Below are 24870 nucleotides of genomic sequence, written 5' to 3'. Positions count from 1 at the left end.
ATGGAATTATCAAGATAACATACTATACTTTGCCTGAGCAGTTAGTTTTCCTCTTTTAAATGTGCTTAAAACATTAGGATTTTTGTATAAGAAATAATTGTCTGTCAAACATTCCATGGCCCAAAATAATTTTCAAAGGAAGGCAAAATGTCTCAGTGGTCAGACTTACAGCACTGAGTGTAACTTGCATTTGGCAGAAAATTTCTCTCACTTCTTTGCATTGGAACCAGAAGTTAAATCTGCAATAGTTTAAACTTTTGGCCTTCAGCTTTGCTTCATACATAGTTTAATGTGCACACGTTCTCATTTACCATCATTTGTCTTCTTAAATTTGGTATCTGGTCCTGTACTTGTATAGCACTTTTCTACACTCAAGTGCACTCAAAGCATTTTTCCATTATTTACCCATTCATCTAGTCGCGCACAGCCACTCACACAGTCATACACTGGTGGAACACGAACATTTTCAGGGCTGAGCTCAAAAATTCGGGGCTGAAACCCTGAATGATTCTGCTTAATGACACCACTGTCCTCTACAAACAGTAGCTTAAGACAAGGGGGCTTTGGCATGAGTACCACACCCGCCCAGCCTGCTGAAAAGTATACTTATTACTCCAAATACTTACTCACATACAATACTTTTTCTCAACTTGTGTGGAAAATTCAGTTTCACTTTCTGTGGCCCATCCTATGTATTGTTTTTTTATCCTAATCTGAAAAATGTGGATCTGGCAGTTGGTCCTGAGTAACCAGCCAGTAAACCCAAAGCAGCCTTTGACTTTCAGATTTTACTGACGTCTTTAACTGATTGTAGCTGAGCTGCAGAGCACCTTTAGATTTTCTTCGATAAGAACTGAATATAAACATTAATACGTTTTATGATCTTTAAAGAACAGTGGACACACCTTCTCACCACTGAGCACCAATTAAAGAAACCGCATTAATTCTGCATCGCTTCCATTAAAAACCATTGTCATTTTTTATTGACTGTGACACATAAGAAAAGTCAGGCAGGTTTCAAGAATCTGATCAATTATTTTAATGCCTGGAAAATAGAAATTTATTGAAATCTGGTTTCTAAGGAGATAAAGTTCCCCACAGCAGTAACAGGAGGACTCTTGGTCCAGCCTTGCATTTTATCTACACATCTCTACCTTCTGGAACAAAAGGCAAAGACAAAGCTCCGCCCCTTACCTGACTCATCTGACAGGAGACAAGCCAAGAAATTCGGATTATTGTTCTTTCACTCAGAAGAAACACAGACGCTATGAGAAAGATTCACTACAAAAGTAAAGCCAGGGACTCTACTGAAGGAAAACAGCTACGGTACACGAAGAAACTCTGAGAATACCACAAGTGCTGGAATACTTGGAAAGTGGATGACAGCCAAGAAAAGGTTGAAAAGCAAAAGTACTTTCAGGTAGTTCTAAAGTGAAAGGAGTGCACTGACAGAGGTTTTATCTGTACCTGCTGTATTTCTATCATCACACAAAGAGAAAATGGATTCACGATCAGAAGAGGACCTCTCCTGTCCAATCTGTCAGGACATCTTTAAAGATCCTGTTGTTCTGTCATGCAGCCACAGCTTTTGTAAAGACTGTGTGAAGAAATGGTGGGAAAGGAAACCTATACTAATGTGCCCAGTTTGTAAGAGGAGATCATCAAAAACTGATCCACCTCGTAACCTGGCTTTAAAGAACCTGTGTGAGACCTTCTTACAGCACAGAGCTCAGCCAGCTCCATCAGGGTCTGAGGATCTCTGCAGTCTGCACTCTGAGAAACTCAGACTCTTCTGTCTGGACCATCAGCAGCCAGTGTGTCTCATCTGTAGAGATTCAAAAACTCACAACAACCACAGATTCAGACCCATCGATGAAGCTGCACAGGATCACAGAGAGGAGATCCTGAAGTCCCTGAAGCCCTTACAGGAGAAACTGAAACTCTTTGAACAAGTTAAAGGAAACTGTGATCAAACAGCAGGACACATTAAGGTCCAGGCTCGACACACAGAGAAACAGATTAAGGAGCAGTTTCAGAAGCTTCACCAGTTTCTACAAGAGGAAGAGGAGGCCAGGATCACTGCTCTGAGGGAGGAAGAGGAGCAGAAGAGTCAGATGATGAAGGACAAGATTAAGGCTCTGAGCAGAGAGATAACAGCTCTTTCAGACACAATCAGAGCCACAGAGGAGGAGCTGAAAGCTGAAGACGTCTCATTCCTGCAGAACTACAGGGCTGCAGTAAGAAGAGTCCAGCAGCGCCCCCTGCTGGATGATCCACAGCTGGTCTCAGGAGCTCTGATAGATGTGGCCAAACACCTGGGCAACCTGACCTTCAACATCTGGAACAAGATGAAGGCATTAGTCTCCTACACTCCTGTGATTCTGGATCCAAACACGGCTCATCCAAAACTCATCCTGTCTGAAGATCTGACCACTGTGAAAAATGGAGAGAAACAGAATCTTCCTGAAAATCCAGAGAGGCTCTATCTCTTTCCATCTGTCCTGGGCTCTGAGGGCTTTGACTCAGGAACTCACAGCTGGGATGTTGAGGTTGGAGACATGTCAGTCTGGGCACTTGGAGTGTTAGGGCACTCAGTCGTGAGTTCTCCAGGCAGACTTCCTGGATTATTCAGAATTGTGTACTGTGATGGTGAGTACACAGCAGACTCCAATTCAAATTCCAACACTGTTCTCCCAGTAAAGAAGAAGTTCCAGAGGATCAGAGTCCATCTGGATTGTGGAAAAGGAAAATTGTCATTTTCTGATGCTGAGTCTAACACACCCATACACACCATCACACACACTTTCACCAAGAAACTGTTTCCATACTTTAATGTTATAAACACACACCCACTGAAGATATTAAAAAGTCCTGTTGTTGTTAGTCAGACCCATTGCACAGCGTTCTATTGATTATTATAACGTCAGAACATCGGTAAACGATGGTTTGTAACACAAGTCGTCGTAGCCTACAGCATGTTGCAATTCCAGGGCCCATGCCACACGACGAGTGTGTTGTAAATGTTTAACTGTACAGGTGTGACACACATACTGTAGCACATGTACACTCAGTCATCATCCACGATCTTTAAAATGTTAATTATATCCAATGATGGTAAATATGTAACAAAAGTGACAAAAGTGTAGTCTGAAGTCTTTTGTGTTTTGTGGTGTGTTCTACTCTTTTTTTATTTCGCCTAATGTTAGCATCAGTTTGTTATTGTAACTGGGCTTGAGGTCTACTCTGATCGTTCATGCTGTATTGGATCTAATTCATAACTTTTCATCCTTTTAACCCTCATGTTTATGTTCGATAGATTATATTCATGCATCTTCTTTCAATTATGTTTTATTTGCTTTGCATTTTGGGGATGTGTGTATAGCTTCTCATCAGTTAACTGTACAGTTTGACAGGAAGAAGAAGAAGATGATGATGATGGTGATGATGATGATGATGACAACCCTATCTCATTGAGGTGCATTAGTTGTTATCCTTATCTAAAAAATGAAGAGCTGGTAGCTGGTCATGTGTAATCCTTCACCAAATCCTGGCAACTTCAATAAATAAGCATATTTGTCACCTGTACAATAACAGTAGTATAAGAAAGTGAAAATTGTAAAGCTCCAGAACAGAATTTTGATGTTTAAGATAAGAAATAAATGTCTGATGTGCAAATCAATCAAATATGGGTCAACTGTCTGAACATTTATTCTTATTTTGTTAAAATATAGTTAGTAGTAGTGACCAAACAAATGTGCGTGTACTGAGCAGTGCTGTGCTCTTCTCCTTCACTGCTCGTCCTTGTCAGGTTGCATTATGGGTAGCAGGTGGGCTGTTAAAGGTAGCGACGGCCTGCAGAGACCTTCAGGTTCAGATTTAACCTGTACCTGTAACCACTATTGACATCAACAGCAGCTTCCGCCTTCCTGCCTGAGTGTGTGGTGGTGAATGATGGGACTGTTCCCACTAACTGTAGTACTAGTTCTCCCCAGGACCATAACTCTGCAGGGTCAGAGATGGTTTAAAAAAGTATTTCTACTCTACCAATGTTTATTTTATTTGTGCTATATGTTTTTTGTCCTTCAGAATTAGAGAACAAAGCATCCGCATAATTATAATGATGCTCATGGAGCAACAAATCACTAAATGTGTGTTAATCCCCCACTGATAACAGTCCCCAACAAAAACACAATCAAAGTTACTACTGGTAAAAACAGCAGTGATCAGATTTTTATAGAAATCGCTGAAACTTTCTTTTAAAATGATATTATAATACTGTGAGCTGAAGGTTAGCATCCTCACCAGGAACCAATGGGCTTCAGGCTGACTGCAACAGACACTTTGGGGAAGTTAGAAAATATTAAGAGACTAGCAAGCTAATCTTAAGACTAATAATCTTGCTGGTTTGAGTCTTTTCATGGCATTTTTCACATTAAAACAATGAAAGCAAATTCACAGATTTCAGGGCATTATGCGTAAAAGACACAGGCTGTAATATCTGTGTGGATGTTTGTAGTGTGGAAATACGGTAGTTTCCATTTATTCAAAATGTTTAGTAAGAGTTGCCTGTCAAACAGCATTACATTAACAATGCATCTTTGCATCAAAACCAAACCAAACAATAATTAAACATAACTGAAGGTAAATGTAATGTAAAAATGCTCATAGACATAGAGCAGCCTGCAGCTGAGTTTTTAAATCAAATGAGCTAAAGAAAGCAACAACAGTAGAATAGCATCTGAACATCAATATAAAAGAGGAATGTATGAAGAAGAAACTGTGAAACCACCATTCTGTAGCCGGGAGCTCGGCCTGATTTAACGCATAGGGCAAAAGAAAGGCAGTGTGTTAAATATGCAAGAACCATACCAGCTTCTGCTCACGCTGTTAAAGAATTATTCTGACTCTCTCTGATTACAGGTATTGGTTCATAGTAGTCACACTAGATCATAGTGGGAACTGTGTGTGTGTGTGTGTGTGTGTGTGTGTGTGTCAGGTGATGTAAACAGACCCTGACTGCTGTAACCTTCCCTCCCTTTCATTCATTCTACACCGAGCATCCGTTTTCTCCCTTAATGCTGCATTTAAATCAAACCTGTTGTGTTGGATGTGTGTAGTCCGTGTGTGCGCTCGGTTCGGCTGTAGGGAAAGAGAAAAAGGGAGTTAGGGCAACCAGCTAAAGATAAAGACACCACCTGAAAGCCTCATGTGGACTTTTTATTTTTTAACCGAATTTTCTTTATTTTTATTGTTGTCAAATCAAGTTTTGCCATTAGGTTTATCCCTTGTTTTATGTTGAGAGGTGCTTGAAATATTCATGTTATAGTAAAATAAAAACTCGCGCTGAGTTGCAGCACACCAAGATGCTGGCAGTGTGGGTTGCCCATGAAGGCAAACTGCCAATTTTTCACATTAAAATCTGTTTACAGGACTTGGGGTGTACTATATATTACTCTACTACTATATATACCAATCACACTGTCTGTACATGAGCTGGGTCTGAAGGCCATAAGTTAAAAGAAAAACTGGAGCTGTGTAGTTAGGAAGAAGTGAGGTTACCTCACCGGTATCAGCTCTGATCAATGTTTCTAAACTCAGACTGTAGTGTCACCAGTGTCAGCGGAGATGTTAACTGATGCTGAGAACTATGTTTTAAATAATGGCACTGGTCACAGAAACAGTTTCAGAAGTTATAGACGTTGTTTCACAGCCCAGTCAGGGTCATTATTTTCTAAATGTCCAACTGCCTTATAGAAGAAAAAGACTTTCCAAAGTGTTACCAGCAGCAGATGCCCTTAGAGCTTTCAGGATGACATACAGACTATTAGTTGAGGCTGCTGTCAAAGTTATATTCAAGGTTAGTTTCTTGCATTTTGTAAACCTATTCATTCCTAAGCCAATGAGCACCAACATCAGGAAATTCTTAAGAAGCTGTAAGCTATATGTTACTTCAACCCCCTCTCACCATCCACCAATTTAACTCCACATTCCCCCTTTAAGACCACTTTGTCTTCAGCATGGCAATTCAGTGTGTGGAGTCCCTGATCTCAGTGATGCACTGTTAGTCTGACTTAAAGTCCCACATCAGCACAGAGCTTCAAATGCCCGGGTCCATCCCAGCTCTCCTGTGTTTCCCTCCATCTGAATAAAACATGCTGCTGAATCAATTAAACTTAAAACCAAAGCCAAACAAACAAAAAAGAAATCCTGGTTGAGCCCCGAACCTTGTTAGTTTGCACTATGCATCTTTTATATGGCAACTCTAGGGCAGAGCACTGACATGTTGCACCACTTTAGACAGTTTGGACAGTGTTAGAGCCGAGGAACAGTGGTGGGAAAACAGCCACCATGTTTGTGTGTTTGTCTCTCTATGATTGTTAAGGCTTGACTAGATTAATCCTAAAAATAATTCTTGTCATTGCAGAGATGCAAAAAGACACAAATTCACCCTGGGTGGTGAAACTGAGGCACAGACTCAAACACACAAACTACACAGCTTCGCAAATTTCTTCAAATCCTGAAAATGTACAGATTTCGACTCACAGAGATAAGAAGCAAAGAAGAGGGAGAAAATAACAGACGCAACAGGAGTTCTCAGGGAGGTTTGAGCTCAGACTTGCAGAGCAGTTACAGATGATTAGTGTACATATTAAATAATATCCTACAGCTAATGTTTGCCCACTTCATACATTAGTCATTTGTGGTGGTAAACGCTGCATACAGAAACAGTACAGAGGTCAGATCTGTGGGAGAAAGGCAAGGAAAAAATACTCTCACCAAATACTTAAGATCAGTTCCTCCACTCTGCCGCATTTGCTAAACAAGATTGTTAAAAGATCTGGATGGATGGTTTAAATAATTAGCACTAACTTGACTGGAAGATTAAAAGTAAAATGATGGGATTCCTGTTCAATAGACATCTGTGTGTCAGTTGTGCATAGTGTTAGTTTATTTTGAATCACTCTATGTTTGATGTTGTGATGAGATAAAAGCATTCAGGTGCTTGAAAGGGTTAAGAATCTTCCCATAAATCATTTTCAATTAAGAAAATTGGTGTTATTTTCTGGTTAATTTCCTATCTTACTAAAGTCAGTCTAAGTTTATTTAGATGCCATAATGAATGAACCAATGAACAAAATAAATGTTTCATTAAAAAATGTTGACAGTAATGTAGAAATTAAGTCCTGAAGGGGGCAAGACCTTCAGGACTTGAGAGTAAACATCTTCAAATAGTGAAATAATAAAGCACATAAATGAATTCAACATAGAAGAGGAAAACAAACTAAACTTGTCCAAATACCTACCCAACTCTTCCCAGAGCCCCAGCTTCATCCTCTCCCTGCTGTATTAATTCCACCTCTTCTCCTGCCACACAATGTTCATGCTGGAAAGCTGGAGTTAATTATTCAGTGATGCCGTGGGAGGCGGAAGAGATGGTTTGATGTTAGCGCTGCTTGTCAGAATTAAGAATCCATGGAGGGTCACAAATACACAGTGACCTTGTTATGAGTTTCAAGGATGGTGTGTGGTGAACAGACCACAATCATCAGCGCTCATTAATAAATATATTTATCTGGCAAGCTGCAAGACTCTGAAGGTCTTTTAACTCTGCAGAGAGTCATGCAAGGTCACTGGCATGCAGAGCAGTTTGTGTGCACAACAATCTTTGGTGTTTGTGTGTGTGTGTGTGTGTGTAGGAATGTGCGATTGTGCATAATCAATATGCACATTCTGTTCAACTATGATACATAATTAAAAAGGAGTTGGGTGAGAAGATCTATAGCACTGTCATGTCTATGCATTAAATATAGAGCTACAGCCAAGAAGTTTATCATTAGGATTGGACAGGAAGGGAACAGCCTGCCTGGCTCTGTCAAAATGTTGAAAACACACCTACATGGACCTGCCAGCACCTAAAGGTTGCTAATTAACACATTATATCTTGTTTAATCTGCACATGAAAAGAAATGGCAAGTTGTGACTCTACAGGATTAGTGAAACAGTTTTTTTGTGCCAGGCAGTGACTGTGTTCATGCTTAGTGCACATGAGAGAGGTAAGTGTCTGCATCACACTTCACTTCTCCGCTGTGCACCTGTGCTCTGTCTGTTCCAAACTGTGCTCCATGAAATATGGCTGAAAACATTTTTCCAGTCTGTAACCTGTGTGCTTTGCTGGTGGCTGTTTACACTACTCACTGTTTGCTTGGTTGGGTGTCCTGTTTGTAATTTCCTCCCTTTCTAACCAACAATGACACATTTACCTGATGTGAGCTTCTTCCTCTCCATCCATCTATCCATCCATTATCTATTCCTATTTTTCTTCCTCTCCATTTGCTAATATTTAGTGACTTTCACTTGGTTGGGAGTCAAATCCCACATTTCTTAGGCTCAGGTTGCTCACTGGGTGTTTCTGTTTTCATACAGCACCTCTCAATTTCTGTGCATACATTATTCAATCTATATCTACATTCATTGGTAACACTGTACCTGTAGGTAATCATGACGCTTCCAGCAACATGTTGTTGAAAAGATACTGAAATTATGTATTTTTTCACCACGTCTCTTAATTTCATTGAAACTTTAAATGACTGTGATGTGACTTTTTTAACCAGTGTGTGTTTAAATCTGCAAAATGTTTGGCGAGAATTCAAGCTAGGATACAAACCTATTCTTGTGTGTGGCGAGTACAGTAAACCACTGTAACACATTGGACATTAGAACAACAGTTATTTTATAGCTCTGCTTTCTGCCTTGAGAGTATTCGAGTGTAAAAGGTGAAAGATCATTAAAAAAATGAACACAAGCTGAAAAGAGGTGGTGAACAGCAATGAGATGTGATTCACTGAAGAGATAGAGCTTGAAAAGAGTATTTGAGATATAATGGGAAAAGGAAATTGTACATAGGATGTAATGCATCGATACAGTGATGAGCTAATGCTGCTTGATAATCTTGGGGTTTGATCCAGATCACAGCTCTCTGCACAGAATAAATCACTGAAACTTCAAACAAGGATTCAGTGGCAGCAACTTTTCTGTTCTCAGAGGAATACAGTGCATTTGGTGGTCGTACACCATAATGTGCAATTGTGCATCACGTAAATTTATGAAAATTATTTTATGTTCCTTGTTGTTGCTTGTTGGACACAGCCAGAGGGAGACATTTCAGTCAGAAAAGTCAGATTTAATGCATTTATAGCTCAATGCCCATGGAAAAAGGAACATTAGGTACAGAAACTGTTTTTTCTTTAGGCTCTTTAGACTTTAGGGGCATGAAATTCAATAAAACTGTGCAACATTTATAATTGTTATTGTCTCACCAAACACTACATTTACCAAACAAATTCACATATGTGGTCAACTTATAATAAATTTGTTCTAATCTACAAAACCAGCTGCTGGACATCCATGGCCATCACCAGTGAGAACAATGTTTATGGTAGTTATCCAGTGACACTGACCAACCATAACACTGGAACCTCGGACTGATGGAAAAAAAAAAAAAAAAAAAACAATTACTGATGCTTGTAAGTGGAGGCTTCTGTGCCAGTTAAATCAACCATCTGGTCTTTTCAGGTGCCATCATTCCTGCAGCCTGCACACATCAGTAAAATGAAAGTATAAGATCTCATTGACTTAGAATACAGATACATTTGGCTGTCACAAGTGATGCACTCAGGTACACACACCTCAACAGATCTCTGCACACTTGCCTTTGTTCAAACTCTCTGTCACAGCCACAGACACTTAAAAATACACGTCTCAACAGCTCCCACTCACATCGAGACTGATGTCATATTTATCTATGTACAGCCCATAATCTTCATGACAGCTAACATGTCTATAATTACACAGCATGTATCCACAGCAGCTATTAAAAATGTCTGAGACAATTACTTCAGCTGTTGGCTCTCTCTCAGCTGCCTACCAGTGTGCAAATGTCTCTTCCACTTTTAAAAAAATAATATGCCAATCTATCCAAATCTCGTTATGACCCTTTATAATGAATCTATTCAGTTGTAGCCCTTTAACTGCATATACAACTGCAACACTTGTGCATTAACACCAAAAAAAGAAGATTTTAATGCTGATTGGAAAACCAAACCTGGACATGCAGGATAAAATTACAAAAAAACAAGTATATCAATTACTTCAGCTGCCAGTGTGCAAATGCTAATCTTGTTGCTTCTTGTTTTAATTACTCTGATCTCATCTCTTGGGGGATCAGCACAAAATCTATAATTTTAATGCTGATTGAGAAGCTCCACTTTAATCTCTCAGGACTACTGCAGCACAGAATACATCACAGTGTGTCATTTTTTAACAAACCAAATACCATCTCTTTGCACAGTAAAAGTACAATTAATCACACAATTACACAAAGTACAATTAATTATACTAAAGCATATAGGAGGACAGCATGGTGGCTGAGTGGTTAGCACTGTTGCCTCACAGCAAAAATGTTGTGGGTTCGCACCTGGCTTTTCTGTGTAGTGGGTTTTCTCCAGGTACTCTGGTTTCCTCCCACAGTCCAAAAACATGTATGTCAGGTTGATTGGTGACTCTAAATTGCCCATAGGAGTGAGTGTGAGTGTGTGAGGTTGTTTGTCTCTATGTGGCCCTGTGATGGACTGGGGACCTGTCCAGGGTGGACCCCTGCCTTTCACCCAAAGAGAGCTGGGATAGGCTCCAACAGATCGCTAAGCGGGTATAGAAAATGGATGGATGGATGGATATTGGATCTAAGTAGACTATTCCTGGCTATTCAGCAGGGAGTATGGCAAGATATCACTGAGAATTTGCAGCTTTTGGCTCTAAACAGATAATTATGTCCATATTTGCCATAAGGCCACATCACAAACTAATTGCTGGTTTCAAACCTTAACGATGTCTATTACTGTAGCCATGACAACAAAGATCCACTAACCTTAACAATGTCCATATTTTCAACACAACCATGAGCTTTTTCTAAACATAACCAAGTTTTACTTGTGCTTAAAGCAAACATTTAACTTTTCCCATTGCACTGCCACATCATGTTTATATATATTGTTTAACAACCCTCCAATGGGCCACATCAGAGGGGCAATCCATTTGTTTAGGCTGGCTCTAATACTCTAATCAGCCCCCATAATGCAACAGGGGAGGGACATGTTAAACACTCAGATTCAGAGATAAATGCAATGTTTGTTGGACATATAGATGTTAAATGTTGCCTCATTTTAATGTTTCATTAGCCAGAACAGTTTGGAACCAGAAACTTGGTCAAAGCTCCTGAGAGGGCAGCTTGATAATACGCTGGGATACAACACCTCAACAGGTACAGTGGTTTCGATTGTTAACAAACAACAAAAACACCCATGAATGTTAACAAAGCAATAATTATAATAACTATTTGCTGTGTTTATTTTGCCTAACCTGGTGGTTTGTTTCTGACCTGTTTGATCGTATGACTGCTCGTGCTTCTTGAACCTCCAAATGGCAGCATGTTTCCAAATAGTAGAAATCAAATGGTGGAGTTCAATGTTTTTGCTGTGCATCAGCTGAACAGCAGCTATTTTGAAAACATATCGAAGTCACTGGTTTGTTTTTTCACAGCAGTCCAGTCGTGGGGTTTCTGATCACGTGTGACATCTGATGGTTTGAGTTTTCAGGCTAATCTATGGCTGTAACAGTTCTTACAGTTACATCTGAAGAGTTTGTACGCACATCATGTACCTGGTGGTAAGGGAGCTCTTGTCAAGCAAACATGACAGACGAAGACAGTGACTGCTGGAGCTGATGAATAGTTTATTACCTACCTGCTGTCAAACAGCAAACATCCATCTGCAGTTATACCCTTATACCAATGTCAGTTCATTCAAACAAGCCAGGTGTTTTTATGCATCTTAATATTTCAAGCTAGATGTTTGTTCTTCATTATTTAGATTGTATCTTCCTTTTTCAGCCCATGTTTGCGATGGATGTTATCATAGCACAACATTTGTCTGAAAGGTTTTGAGTTTGGATATGTTTAAAGATGCTTTGTGAAGTCTTTTCTGTGTCATGTGCATGTTTAAATACCTGACTCAGGTGAGGTGCTACTGGTCTCGCCAGCCCAAATTACCCATATCACTACACAAAAGCATTTTTTTGTTGCTGTGCCACATTTTTCCTTTCATTACAGGAACTGTAATCATTTGGTAGGGATGGGAGATTCCAACTCCCATTGCCTTTAAGAAGCAAAAAAAAAAAAAAAACATTCAAGTTCGCTGTATGCAAATCCTCCCATTTAGAAACCTATAGGTGACACTAAAAACATAAAGACAATGGTCTCTAGAGTGTATGTTATTATAAACTGGATAAAAAGATCAAAAAGACAAAAAAGAAACAAAACAAAAAATCGCCATAGTGTAAACTGAGTGACAGCCCCTCCAGCTGTTTTGAGCTTTAGTTTATGTCTGTTTTATTTGTTGATGTTGTGCTTCCACCTCCTGGAGGAGACAGGTACAACACACATTTATCTTTGGTTGTAGGCTGTTTTGTTCCATTTGTGCCTGTGATGCAGAAATAATTAAAGAATGGGTTCATAACTCTTTAGGTTTGTCTTAAAGCAATAGTCAGCTGCCCTTAAGTGTACTTCAATCATTTTTGCTGTTCGCTGCTGAAGAAAACACAAAAAAAAACACTAATATGACAGGCCCACCAATATATTGAATATATAGCAAAAAAAATAAATAAATAAAACAATCTAACTTTAAGACTAAGCTGATCTTCAGCTTTCAAAACAACACAGGGAAGTGGAAAAAAAACAAACATTTTATTAAAAAGGTTTATTAATTTGTGGCCACATATGAAGAAGGAAAGAACAAAAAAACAATATGTAAATAATGGAGTAAACATGTTGAGTCACCTTTGAAAGGTGCATGTTCCACCTGTGCTTCAATTAGGTTTTGACCTTCAGACACTACTGAGGTCAAGGACATGAATGTGCAGAGGGGGCTGTCCATGTCCACAGTGCTTATCATCACATATAGCTTTAAATAGCACAGGGGTTAAAAAAAAAACGTTTCTGCCATAACTAATATCATGTTACTATTGAGTTACTGTCTGACAGAAACTTCTTAATCTATGCCAAATGTTATGGAACAGCTGGATAGAGACTTTACAACATCTCCTTCACGTTTGATTTATTACAAATTGATCTTAATATAAACTAGCATTGTATTTGTTGATGTGTTAACTTTTATTTGTGGCATTTAGCAAAACAAAGCAAACAAAAAGGGTTGTGTAAATCCAGGTTGCATAAAATTTGTGCTAAGTTGGCCAAAATCAGCCCGGATAAGTAGTTCAGGTGTGTCGATTAGTGCTACCTACAAAATAAGAGTAGAAGACTTTCTAAAGTAACTACTGTAGGTAGTAGGGTCCTTAAAGCAGAGGTCATTAGTTAGATTTAATAACTGGCCAGCTCTTTTTTTCAGCTGTGTTCAAAAAAGCATAACTCATCTTAACTTGTCTTAGCTTATTTTATAGTTGAAGATTTTTTTTAAAAAAATTAATAACACTTATACAAAGCATAACCATACACAAAATTAAACCACTAAACAATGTAAGGCAGGCAGCTACAATATTAAATGCTGTGCATGTATTAATGGATCATGATTATAATTTCATAGTACAATATGCTGTGTAACAGTGTAACAATGACAATGAGCCATTTTCACAGCAAAGTACATTAAATAATTTTACTAATTATAAAATTATAAGTACTAGTTTAAGCAAAGTTTTATTTTGACAATCGATACCTCGGCGTGCGCTTGCTGGTTTTTATTTTGAAGGTCCAGACCGGAAGCGTCGTGGTGGCTCCACCAGGTCAGAGAAGCGCAGTGAAGATGGCGGCGCTACGAGTCGCGGTGCTAGCGGGGAGCGGGAGAGGTCTCCTCCGCACACCGACAGCTATGAAGACCCCTAAGGTTGGTCGGTAGATGCTTATTGTGTTTGTCAGCTAGAACCGAGTGTTTAAAACAAGTGTTTAATAGAAAGTGCCGCCGCCGAGTGTCCTGGCTCAAGCTAACATTAGCCTGAGACAAGGTCACTCATGCTCCCACTGATTTTTAGCAGTTTGCCAATGAGTGTGGCTTTACTTCCTCGAATATTGTGTCGGTCTTAGGATGTACAGATGGAAATGGCATTAATAACCCCTGATATTAAACATACAAATAATTATAATTTGGTAGCCATCGTTTTATGTCGCGAGTTGGCAGGTTAGCTAACCCGTCAACCACCCGGCGTGTGGACAAGTTGGTTAAAATCCAAATGTCGCCTCAGTTTCGTGTGTGTGTGTGTGTGTGCGGATCTGCAGGACAGAGGGTGGGATCGATGTGCTGGTGCTGGTTTCAGTCTTGGGTCATGGGTCAACTTGCATTTATTCACAAACGGCGATAAATAATGTAGCTAAGCTAACGAGCCTGCTAACGGGATAGCACTTCAAGGACTGAAAGGACTTCCGGGGAAGAAGAGGCGTCTGCAGCTGGATAATGTGCTGTGCTCTGTGCACATCTGGGGCCGCGACGTCAAACTGGACCGAAGCCTCCACGTTTCCCTGCTATGTGTTTGTTGACACCAGCGGATTTAAGCTACCAGTGACAAATGCTCAGTCCTGCATTAACCAGTCTGACCAGTAAAATGTAATTAAAAAGTAAAAGCACTGATTTGTACAATGCTCCTTTCTAGTTATGGCTGTCCCAAGTCCCTGAAAAACCAAAGGATATTATTTTGTGCATAGCTAAAGTACATCAATGTGGGTTTATAGGTAAGGGTTTTATTCTGCAATGAATAATGCTAGATTCAGATTAGAAGTAGATCAGTTCTTTTGTATGTAAAAGTTATTTTTAATATTAGTTGTCACAGAAATTTAGTGGAGAAATACGTGATACGTCTCTCTGAAATGTATTCACATAACAAATGAATCTTAAAGTAATTACATAAAATCATACTTGGGTAAATGTACTTACTCCAGCTTGCCCCCTACAGTCCAAACACAGGTGACCCTAAATTGCCCATAGGTGTGAGTGCAAGGTGTGATTGTCTCGAAGTATCAGCCCTGTGAGCGACTGCTGATCTGTCCAGAGTGTACCCCACCATTCACCAAATGTCAGCTGGGATTTGCTGCAGCAGGCCGCAACCCTGAGTTGGACCAAGCAGTATAGAGAATGTATGGGTGAATGTTGTCATGTGACATATGCTACCTGGTTATATACATAAGTAATTTAAAAAAAAAAAAATCCTAACATCACCTGGTTGCAGCTTCTCAAATGTGTAGTTTTCAGTTTTTCTTTGTCTGGTGCAATAATAAGCAGCAGTTATTATTTTCAGTGTTCATTGTCATTTTATTGACAGACAAATATATAAATTGAAAAAATAATCAGAATCAATAATAAAAATATTTTGTTGTATCCCTACTTTAAATTATGAAGTTTTTATGTGTTACTCCAGCTTGAACATGTTAACCCATAATGAACATATCATAGACACTTTATCAAGACCATTTCAGATTTAAGAATAGAAAGTGTGTATTCCCCCCCCCCCCCCCCCCCCCCCCGAGACAAAAAAATGCAAGTTGGGTTGCAAAACCAGTGAATTCTTGACATCTTCACCAAAGAATGATGCATTTTGTGTCAGTCATCTAACAGATTACCCAACTAATCATTTCAACTCAAATCTCATTCATGTTGGTTTTAACTACCTGGTACCTAATTGTGCTCCTCTTCCTCTCGTAGGCCAACATGTCCTTCGCCAGCCTGCCGCGGAGCAAAAAGGTTGCTCTGACAACGCTAGGTGTGGTCGCAGCCGGTGGTGCGGGGCTCGCTCTGATGCTGCACCAGTCCGTCAAAGCTTCCGAACTGGAGCTCCACCCCCCTCACTATCCCTGGAGCCATGCTGGACCTCTGTCCTCTCTGGACCATGCTAGGTGTGACACGCATACTCCAGAGTCATTTGACAAGTAGAGTTTTATTCTGATGGGGCAGTTGTCTTTGCAGATATTTAGCTCGATGTGTTCTTTCTCTCTGCAGTGTTCGTCGTGGCTACCAGGTGTATAAGCAGGTGTGTGCAGCCTGCCACAGTATGGAGTACCTGGCTTTCAGAAATCTGGTGGGAGTGTCACACACAGAGGCAGAGATTAAGGCCATTGCCGAAGAGGTGAGGCTGTGTGTAAATGGGTTTAAGAATAAGAAAGAGGGTCCAGTGTTGAGCTATTTCAAACATAATATAACAGTCTTTTTTATTTTATGGGGTTTACTTCTGCTGCCAGTAGGTGGTGACACCTGCCTGTGTCTGTTTCTCGACTTTTGGCTTTAAACATTTCTTGTATGTGGTGTTCAGTTTGAGGTAGTGGATGGTCCTGATGAGAGTGGAGAGATGTTCACTCGCCCAGGAAAACTATCAGACTATTTCCCAAAGCCCTATCCCAACGCAGAGGCAGCCCGGGCAGCTAACAATGGAGCTCTGCCTCCAGACCTCAGCTACATTGTCAATGCCAGGTAATGCCTGAAAAACAGAAGTTCACAGTTTAATCTGAAAGCTTCGAAGTCACTTTTGTGTGTCCTTGGTGCTTGTTTGATGTCTCCCCCGCTTCCTTCAGGCATGGAGGAGAGGATTACGTGTTTAGCTTGCTGACAGGATACTGCGACCCTCCAGCAGGAGTGTCGGTGAGAGAGGGACTCTACTACAACCCCTACTTCCCCGGCCAGGCCATCGCCATGGCCCCACCTATCTACAATGAGGTGCTGGAGTTTGATGATGGTAAGTTGGTATGTGGTGTGTATATGTGCCAGGCAAAGCATGACTTTGCAGAAGTAATGTAAACACATGCCATGTGCGGGAGAGTTAGTTGTACTAAACTCATGGTCCTGCTGTTTGACACAGGAACTCCTGCCACCATGAGCCAGGTTGCTAAGGATGTGTGCACCTTCCTGAGGTGGGCCGCTGAGCCAGAGCATGACCAACGCAAGCGCATGGGACTGAAGGTAGAACAAACGTGTCCTTGCTGGGTGTCATTTAAAAATGTCTAGGTCTAGTTCTAATGTGTTGATTAGTTTGGGTACAGACACCATAAAATACTTTTGCCACTACTTTAATCATTTTATATTTAACAAAATATACCAGAACTGTACTGTCGAAAAATGACACTGCACAATTCACTATTTACACAACACTGATCTGAAACTCAGTGGACAATGTCCACGAATAATGAAACGATGAATCCACAGGGAAAGATTAAAGTTTGCCAAAGAACGCAGAGTTCTGTCTGGGATTCTGGTCCTGTGTTATAGGATCTGATCAGGACTACCATTTACATGCATTCAAGTAACCAGCTTACTGCTCTAGTGAGCTGATGTTCTACATGTACTTGTAACAGATTATTGCAACTATAACTCACACCTTCTATTACATGTATGATGTGGCATTAGATAGGGTGATGTAGAGAACAAGCGGTGCCACCAAACACACCTATAAAGTAATTTGTTGTTTCTTGTGTTGAGGAACTTGGAGAGTGTAGTCTGACCATACTGAACCAATGCAATAAATTGAACTAGGCTATAAACATGGATTGTCGCTTGTTGTGGGATTAATCTGTGTGCTCTCATTCTCTTTCCAGTTGCTGCTGGGCTCAGCCATCCTCTTCCCTCTGATCTACTACATGAAAAGACACAGGTGGACTGTGCTGAAGAGCAGGAAAATCGCCTACAGGCCTCCAAAGTAAACTGAAACAAACACACCTCCACCTGGGCCTAAAACCAACCAGAGAGAGCTGCGTTCAATGACCCCGCAATGCTTACCTCCGAGTGATTGTACAGACACAGAACAACTGGCAGGTTTAAGTGTGTAGGAAATAAGACTATGTATAAACTATGTTTTTTTCCTAAAGAAAATGCCTTTTTGAAGTTGCTGGCATTATAGAATCAACTATGTGACGCATTTGTCTGTATCTGGAATATTGTGGTGCACGTTTGTGTCAGTGTTGTGGCGTTGTTGAACGCAGCCACCACAGGGTTTTTGTTAGATCTGCATCGAGTCATCACTGGCAGCAGTTCACATATCGGACGCTGTCAAACTGATAAGTCGATTGTCCAACTTTGTAATATACTCAGTAACGGTGAGAAATGGTTGCCCTCAGTTAGTAACATCTTGGGTGTGTGTAAGTCCGTTCTCCCCCGTCTTCTCCATAATACCACTCAGTTCATCAAATGCAACCTCTGAACGTCTGTTTTACTGTATAAAATAAATTATGTTAAAGGAAACTTCTGTGTGGCAGTTTGTTTCGTTTCTAGTACCAGGAGGAGTGGACATCACTGAACAAGCTTTTGATCACTACTTGTTACTTCGGATACTTTGGCTCGTTATAGAAATGACATCTACACTTTGTAAATATTTAATAAACTGGCAAAGTGAACAAACTTTGGAAAATTAATCTGATTAGTCTCTGATTGTTTTCTGTTGGTACTTACAGTAGAAAAGCCCTTTGTTGTTGTTATGCTTTAATGACATTTCCACAATGACAGTCCCAGGTGTCACCCTGAAAACCCATGATAGTCACAATCAAGTCAACCAGTTCAGTTCCAGGCTGCAGGTAAATCTCCTAATTTTGGGAAAGACACCGTATTGTACAAGTGTGAATGATTATCTGTGCAAGTGCCTGACACTTCTGTGCTTACATGGCAGTGCTGGCTTTGGTGTGTGAGTGTTGAGAATAGGAAATAGTTTAAAGCTCTTTGAGTGCACTTGGAACAGCACATTGTAAGACCATTTACCAGTTTGATACCATTTAGGACTCCAGCTGTTTGAAGAATCACATCTTAATTATAATGAATTGGAGATTTTTCACTAAATAAAAGTTGCATGATGTAAGATAGTTCCTATAAAACAATAACATACAGTATGTAACACAATCCGCATCATAAAGCAAGTTCAACTTAGTCTGAATTTCTAGATTTATATACCCCAGTCTTTGCTGTTCTTGTCACTGTTGAGTGCCATAGATTTTTGCTCTCGAGCATTTTGACCAGTTGAAGTTGTTTTTACCTGCAGTAAGTGCGTAGTCAGAAACACAAACAAAATACGCCATATGAAATGCCATGTTACTTGTTTCAAAAGGTATATACCCATTTAAAATAGCAAAACATATTTTGTACATTGGTCTTTTTTGCTAGTCGGAAATAGAGCTCTCTGTGTCAGAACACCACTGTGCCAGGAGTGGCCATTTCCAGGCAGTGCTAATGTGTCTGAACATGAAAAACCTTCACTGGTGTTATAATCAGTGGGCTTATATTTATAGTGTTAAAGTATGGAAATAGCTTCTCAGTAAATGTGTGTGTGAAGGTATGAATGTCTGTGTTTGAGTCTAGGTCTAAGAATGACAGTTTTCCTCTGCTCCAGTCCAGATGAACTCTGATCCTTTGGAGCTTCTTTCTCACAGAAAGAAGGATAGAAGGATCTGATAAGAATCGCGCTGTGTATTTACCATCAAAGTACCCTATTCTCCATAAACAAGATGGACGTTTTCCCTTTCTCTGGACAGACCCTGCTGCCACACCCACAAACCAGTCTGTGTTCTGTCCCACTTCAACATCCCAGCTGTGAGTCCCTGAGGTGAAGCCCTCAGATCCCAGGATAATGCGACAACAATTAAACCTCTCTTGGTTTTCAGGAAGCTTCTGTTTCTGTCCACATCTCACAGTGGTCAGATCTTCAGACAGGGTCAGTTCTGGATGAGCCGTGTTTGGATCTAGAATCACAGGAGTGTAGGAGACCACCTCCTTCATCTTGTTCCAGATGTTGAAGGTCAGGTTGCCCAGGTGTTTGGCCACATCTATCAGAGCTCCTGAGACCAGCTGTGGATCATCCAGCAGGGGGCGCTGCTGGACTCTTCTTACTGCAGCCCTGTAGTTCTGCAGGAATGAGACCGCTTCAGCTCTCAGCTCCTCCTCTGTGGCTCTGATTGTGTCTGAAAGAGCTGTTATCTCTCTGCTCAGAGCCTCAATCTTGTCCTTCATCAGGTGACTCTTCTGCTCCTCTTCCTCCCTCAGAGCAGTGATCCTGGCCTCCTCTTCCTCTTGTAGAAACTGGTGAAGCTTCTGAAACTGCTCCTTAATCTGTTTCTCTGTGTGTCGAGCCTGGACCTTAATGTGTCCTGCTGTTTGATCACAGTTTCCTTTAACTTGTTCAAAGAGTTTCAGTTTCTCCTGTAAGGCCTCCAGGGACTTTTGGAGCTTCTGTCTATGATCCTGTGCAAATTCATTGATCGGCCTGAAGCTGTGACCTACGTGTGTGTCTGAATGCAGACAGACAACACACACTGGCTGCTGATGGTCCAGACAGAAGAGTTTGAGTTTCTCAGAGTGCAGACTGCAGAGATCCCCAGACTCTGCTGTAACTCTCCTTTCTCTCCTCCGTATCATGCCCTCACACAGGTTCTTCAACACCAAGTTGCACGTTGCTTCATTCTTTGATGAGCTTTTTTTACAAACTGGACACTCCTGTACTTGTTTGTCCGTCCAGAATTTCTTCAGACAGTCTTTACAAAAGCTGTGGCTGCATGTCAGGACAACAGGATCTCTGAAGATGTCCCAGCAGACTGGACAACAGAGAAACTCCTCTGATCTGAAAGACATTTTCTTCCTAACAAAGCAGGAAGAAATAACAGTCAGGATGTCTACACTGACATGTTCACGTTGAGTAGTACTTTCTGTAAAACTCACATACAGCGTGTCTTGTTAAAGCAGGTTGACGGCAGTATTTCCAAATTCTCTCCTCTGACTCTTCTCTCTCTGTGATCGTCTGGTTTGATCTGATCGTGACTCTCATCAGATGTTTTATGGCTTCTGATAAGGAAGAATGCCAAGCTGCTACTGGCATGACTCCTGCGGCACAGGTAATGGGTGGAGCTTGAATGAGGAAATATTTGTCTTCACTGTGGATAGTTTCAGTGAAACACATTTATAACCACAAGAACTTTCCAATCAGTAAATGCCAGAAAATGAGTCTGATCGCTTAGTAAATTTTAAAATTTGGTGACTATCAATTGTACCTGTTCTGCTTATTGCCATATTGATATAACATCGACAGCTCTTTGCCCTTTTATCCAGTGATCCAAAAAAATAATGACAACCACACTGGTCAGGGTAATTATCACACAGATCAGGAGTAGGGAGACACACTTAGCTTGGTTCCTGCAAAGGTGAAATAGTTTTATTTATATATGATAATTTGCAGGATTCTACAGTGATTTAAAAAACAAAACAATTTGTGGATTTAGGGGAGTTATAGCCTTGAACTATTTTTATAGGATTAACTGGAGGCAGGTGATTCGCTGTGGCGACCCCTGAAGGGAGCAGCCGATAGGAAAAGAAGAAGATATCCTTGAACTATTTTGAGGAAACAGGTGGAGCAACTGTGTGCAGCTGCCTGGAGCGATTTGGCACCATTGTTCCTGTGCACATTTAAAAGACATTAATCTTTCGTGGGAAGAGAAACACTGACGCATGTTTTTTGGTTTTCCCCCCCAACAGAACAATAGTGGAGTAAAATGGAAGGATTTATAGCTGACAATACCCTTAAATTACACTAGAGCAATGTGTTGTTTGGATTCTCTGAATATGATGTTATAGTACTTTGATACTTTATGATTTTTACATTTACAAACAAACAATAGCTGAATATAAAAGAATAAAAAGACATAATATATAAAATAACATTAACTTTTCCAGGAGTTTTAAAATGATATTGATTTACTTTTCTTTTACTTTGCTAGTCCTACTGACATATTTGAATGCATGTTTTTTTATTTTAATTCTCTGTATAGTTGATATAATTGCTTCAGTAAACTTGACTGGAAAAGAAGAATGACTCTGTTGGCAAAGAGATGAAATTGTGTGTGTCTGCTAGCTGGAGATGGTGTCAAGATATTTTAGACCCTACATTTTTGTCAAAAAATCATTGCTCTACGTAAAGCACAATTTGTGGTTTACATACTGTAGTTGTTGTCTTTATGCTAAGCTCAACAAATGACCTCCTTGCTCCAGTTCTGCACTGGACACAAGGATGATTTCAGTCTATTCATCGCATTCTCAACTAAATATGTTTATTTCCCACAATTTGAAACTATTCCTACACCTATCACATGGAGTGCACATAGCTTTCCTGTCTGCCTGTAGTCATATCCTTACATCCATCCTGCGTTTCACCGAGGGATAAATAAACAAGTGTGCTGTTGGTTTAAAGCTGCTACAGGCCTTCATTAGGAGCTAGGAGCTAATCTGGTTCTGAAAAGGCTTTTCCTCCCTGCTGCTTCAACCTGCATTCAGCCGCTACGAGCTTCATCTGCATCACAACACACACAGATTAGGATAATAGCATTAGTGGATCATTATTATTGCTGTCATTAACATTATTATTATTATTAGTTTAAAACTCAGCCACAGACTTGTAACAGGAGGATGGGTGTGTTTTTAGTGGGAAAACTAAACTGATTTTCTACTTTGGTAGTTCAGAAGAAAAGGAAGTGAATTTGCTTTGTGTTTGTGTCATGACGGCAGTTTCTGAAAAAGGCTCCTCATCCTAATCTCACACATTCACTCACACAGTTTATCACCTGAGGGAAAAGTCAGATACGGACACACTTTCACACACTCACTCATATAGTACATACATGCACACACACAAACTTATGTTCAGGTGAGCTGTTTTTTTTCCTCCAACTTTGCAAAATATTATTCAGTTTTGTCAGAGTTGTGGCAGTTGATTGTACATAAGTAAACTTAGTGAATATGCTGTCTCAGTAACACACACACTCACTGAGCAGAGATTAGCTGCTGTATAGGGCCTCAGGGAACCTCATTCTCATGGAAAACCGCTTCTTAATTCTAATTGGTGGCCAGTGTAAATCCTCCACTGCCATTTAAACCAGCAGTTTGTCTTCCTGCTGCTTCCCATGTAGCTCAGACTAAACCATCCATTCACCTTTACATTAGACCTCAGGTCCAGAGTAAAGGCTCTACAGTATCAGCGCTGTTTTCATTATTTCTATTAGGAACAAATCGGCTTTTGGAGCTACTTGTTTTATCAGTGACGTCTGAATAACTTTGTTTTAGTTATTGTCAGTAGTTTTCTCATCACAGAGCTGTTTATTGATCAGTCATCATGGTGTCCACTCTGGAGCCTGTGACAGCAGAAAGCAGGCCGGTGTTTTCCATCGACTGGATTCTGGGTTTGGATCTGGAACGACCTGGAAACTGCCTGAAGCTCCACCGACCGTGGGCAGGTGAGGTTTTCAATTTGAACCTGTTTCTGTTAATGAAGTTGTTCAAGGAGTTGAAGGATCGTGAGTTTGAGGTGGAAGAAGTTTTCAAACAATTTAGATAAGTAGGAGGCTCAGTATCACACTATAAATATACACCATTACAAATAAAAATCCTGAATTTAAAATTTTACTTTAGTAAAAGTATTAGCAACAAAATGCAAAGTCAGAAGTCACAGTATTCTGTATGGCTCATGTCTCAGATTCTAATATGGAAAATAACATCAAATGGAAATACTCTAGTAAAGTACACGTATGTCCAAATTAGACTCAAGTTTAGTACTTGAGCACAACAAAATGTTGTACAATCTCATACAATTTTTGTCTCATCTAAATAAATGTGTTGTAGTCGACAAGACACAAAGCAGCACGATGTCCTGTGTAGGACTGTTCATAAAGGTTATATATATATATATATGTAAAAATCTGCTTGACTTAATGTAAAAATTAGGTTTATACTAAACATTTTCAGATAATATATTGCAAAAGTCAACTTTTGTGTAAATATTTGATTTTGACTCATTTTTGTAAAAATGTCTTCTGAGTGTGAGATGTGAATGTAATATTTTTATCGATATTTTCTGCAGTTTCCACAAAATAGCTGCTATATTACATACAAAAAAAATGTATTCATGTTTTCTAGTCTCTCTTGATTGATCGGGATATGTGCTGTTCAGCTAAACTAACCTGTAAACTATAAGCAAAAACTAAACTAAATGTCAGTATTACCAGTAAGAAATAAAAATGAGATTAACAAGCTAAATCAATGGAAATCTCCTCCATTTGGTCTAATGTCCTAAGAATGAATGAAGGTGTATAATTTTAATTTCTTTTATTTTTCTGTGTGAATCCAGAGATTGAAGCAGAAAAGGAGAACAGAGGGAACAGTCTCTGCTCTAAACAACAACACTGTCATCAACAACATCATCCTCAGCTGCTGAACTCTCCCAGGCCGACATCACACTGGTACACGGGACGCAGACCTCGCACTGCCTTCACCAATACCCAGGTAATCAACTGATCCATCCGTCATCAGAATTCAGTTATGTCCCAGTCAAGCTTGAGGACATCTGAAATGAAACTTTAGAAATATACACAAACACAACACTGAAAGCAAACACGGGTTTGTCAGTTAATCTCTGCTTGTTCTGCAGGTGAATGTACTGGAGATGGTGTTTCAGGTGAACTGTTATCCAGGTATCCAGCTGAGGGAGCAGCTGGCAGAAAGACTCGACCTGGACGAGGACAGAATACAGGTTCAGCCAGCACACACTTAACACTTGTGTGTGTTACTTAAGCCTCAATTCTAATGCAAAACTCGAAGTTTCTGAGGATATCAAAAATCTCATGCTGGTCATGAAGGAAATATGTGTAAAATGATGCACAAGATTATTCTCCTCTCTCTCTCTTTCCCTCAGATCTGGTTTCAGAACAGGAGGGCCAAGCTGAGACGTTCCCTCAGAGAAACCCGTCTGCGGCTGGTCCATGCAGCCGTGGCTGACCTTGGTACCAGACACGAGGTCGACTGAAGAGACGTG

General features: G+C 40.2%; 4 protein-coding genes across 5 annotated transcripts; 3 read left to right on the top strand and 1 right to left on the bottom strand.

The window, feature by feature from the left end:
* Nucleotides 1–1259: 1259 nt before the first annotated feature.
* LOC113130996 (tripartite motif-containing protein 35-like) lies at nt 1260–3076 on the top strand. The gene has a single exon (XM_026308027.1). The coding sequence runs from the start codon at nt 1500–1502 to the stop codon at nt 2910–2912; it is 1413 nt and encodes a 470-aa protein (XP_026163812.1). The 5' UTR covers nt 1260–1499; the 3' UTR covers nt 2913–3076.
* Nucleotides 3077–13826: 10750 nt separating this feature from the next.
* cyc1 (cytochrome c-1) lies at nt 13827–18278 on the top strand. The gene is made up of 7 exons (XM_026308033.1): nt 13827–13949; nt 15756–15946; nt 16050–16176; nt 16360–16517; nt 16619–16779; nt 16903–17003; nt 17636–18278. Exons 1-7 carry the CDS (start codon nt 13869–13871, stop codon nt 17738–17740), a joined length of 924 nt encoding a protein of 307 aa, XP_026163818.1. The 5' UTR covers nt 13827–13868; the 3' UTR covers nt 17741–18278.
* A 602-nt stretch (nt 18279–18880) lies between these two features.
* Nucleotides 18881–20835, bottom strand: LOC113130997 (nuclear factor 7, ovary-like). 2 transcript variants are annotated; one of them, XM_026308028.1, is made up of 2 exons: nt 20736–20835; nt 18881–20655 (listed from the first exon to the last, which is right to left on the bottom strand). In XM_026308028.1, coding segments are annotated over exons 1-2 (1407 nt in total). In that variant the 5' UTR covers nt 20738–20835; the 3' UTR covers nt 18881–19250. The 2 variants fall into 2 exon arrangements, with proteins under 2 accessions (XP_026163813.1, XP_026163814.1); XM_026308029.1 differs by having other exon boundaries at nt 20740–20809.
* A 2340-nt stretch (nt 20836–23175) lies between these two features.
* Nucleotides 23176–24861, top strand: LOC113131005 (homeobox expressed in ES cells 1-like). The gene is made up of 4 exons (XM_026308040.1): nt 23176–23296; nt 24187–24341; nt 24487–24588; nt 24751–24861. Exons 1-4 carry the CDS (start codon nt 23176–23178, stop codon nt 24859–24861), a joined length of 489 nt encoding a protein of 162 aa, XP_026163825.1.
* Nucleotides 24862–24870: the final 9 nt, after the last annotated feature.

Source organism: Mastacembelus armatus, chromosome 5 (assembly GCF_900324485.2).
Source record: "Mastacembelus armatus chromosome 5, fMasArm1.2, whole genome shotgun sequence".
NCBI lineage: Eukaryota > Metazoa > Chordata > Actinopteri > Synbranchiformes > Mastacembelidae > Mastacembelus > Mastacembelus armatus.
The sequence above is the reverse complement of the archived record's forward strand: the minus strand, read 5'-3'. Positions and strand labels throughout refer to the sequence as shown.

Bases quoted from the DNA above. Each gene is read 5' to 3' on its own strand.
- LOC113130996 (XM_026308027.1), top strand. From the start codon at position 1,500: ATGGATTCACGATCAGAAGAGGACCTCTCCTGTCCAATCTGTCAGGAC.
- cyc1 (XM_026308033.1), top strand. From the start codon at position 13,869: ATGGCGGCGCTACGAGTCGCGGTGCTAGCGGGGAGCGGGAGAGGTCTC. The intron at 16,177-16,359 runs GTGAGGCTGTGT...TGTGGTGTTCAG, and splicing joins TTAAGGCCATTGCCGAAGAG to TTTGAGGTAGTGGATGGTCC. The intron at 16,518-16,618 runs GTAATGCCTGAA...CGCTTCCTTCAG, and splicing joins AGCTACATTGTCAATGCCAG to GCATGGAGGAGAGGATTACG.
- LOC113131005 (XM_026308040.1), top strand. From the start codon at position 23,176: ATGGTGTCCACTCTGGAGCCTGTGACAGCAGAAAGCAGGCCGGTGTTT. The intron at 23,297-24,186 runs GTGAGGTTTTCA...GTGTGAATCCAG, and splicing joins GCTCCACCGACCGTGGGCAG to AGATTGAAGCAGAAAAGGAG. The intron at 24,589-24,750 runs GTTCAGCCAGCA...TCTTTCCCTCAG, and splicing joins TGGACGAGGACAGAATACAG to ATCTGGTTTCAGAACAGGAG.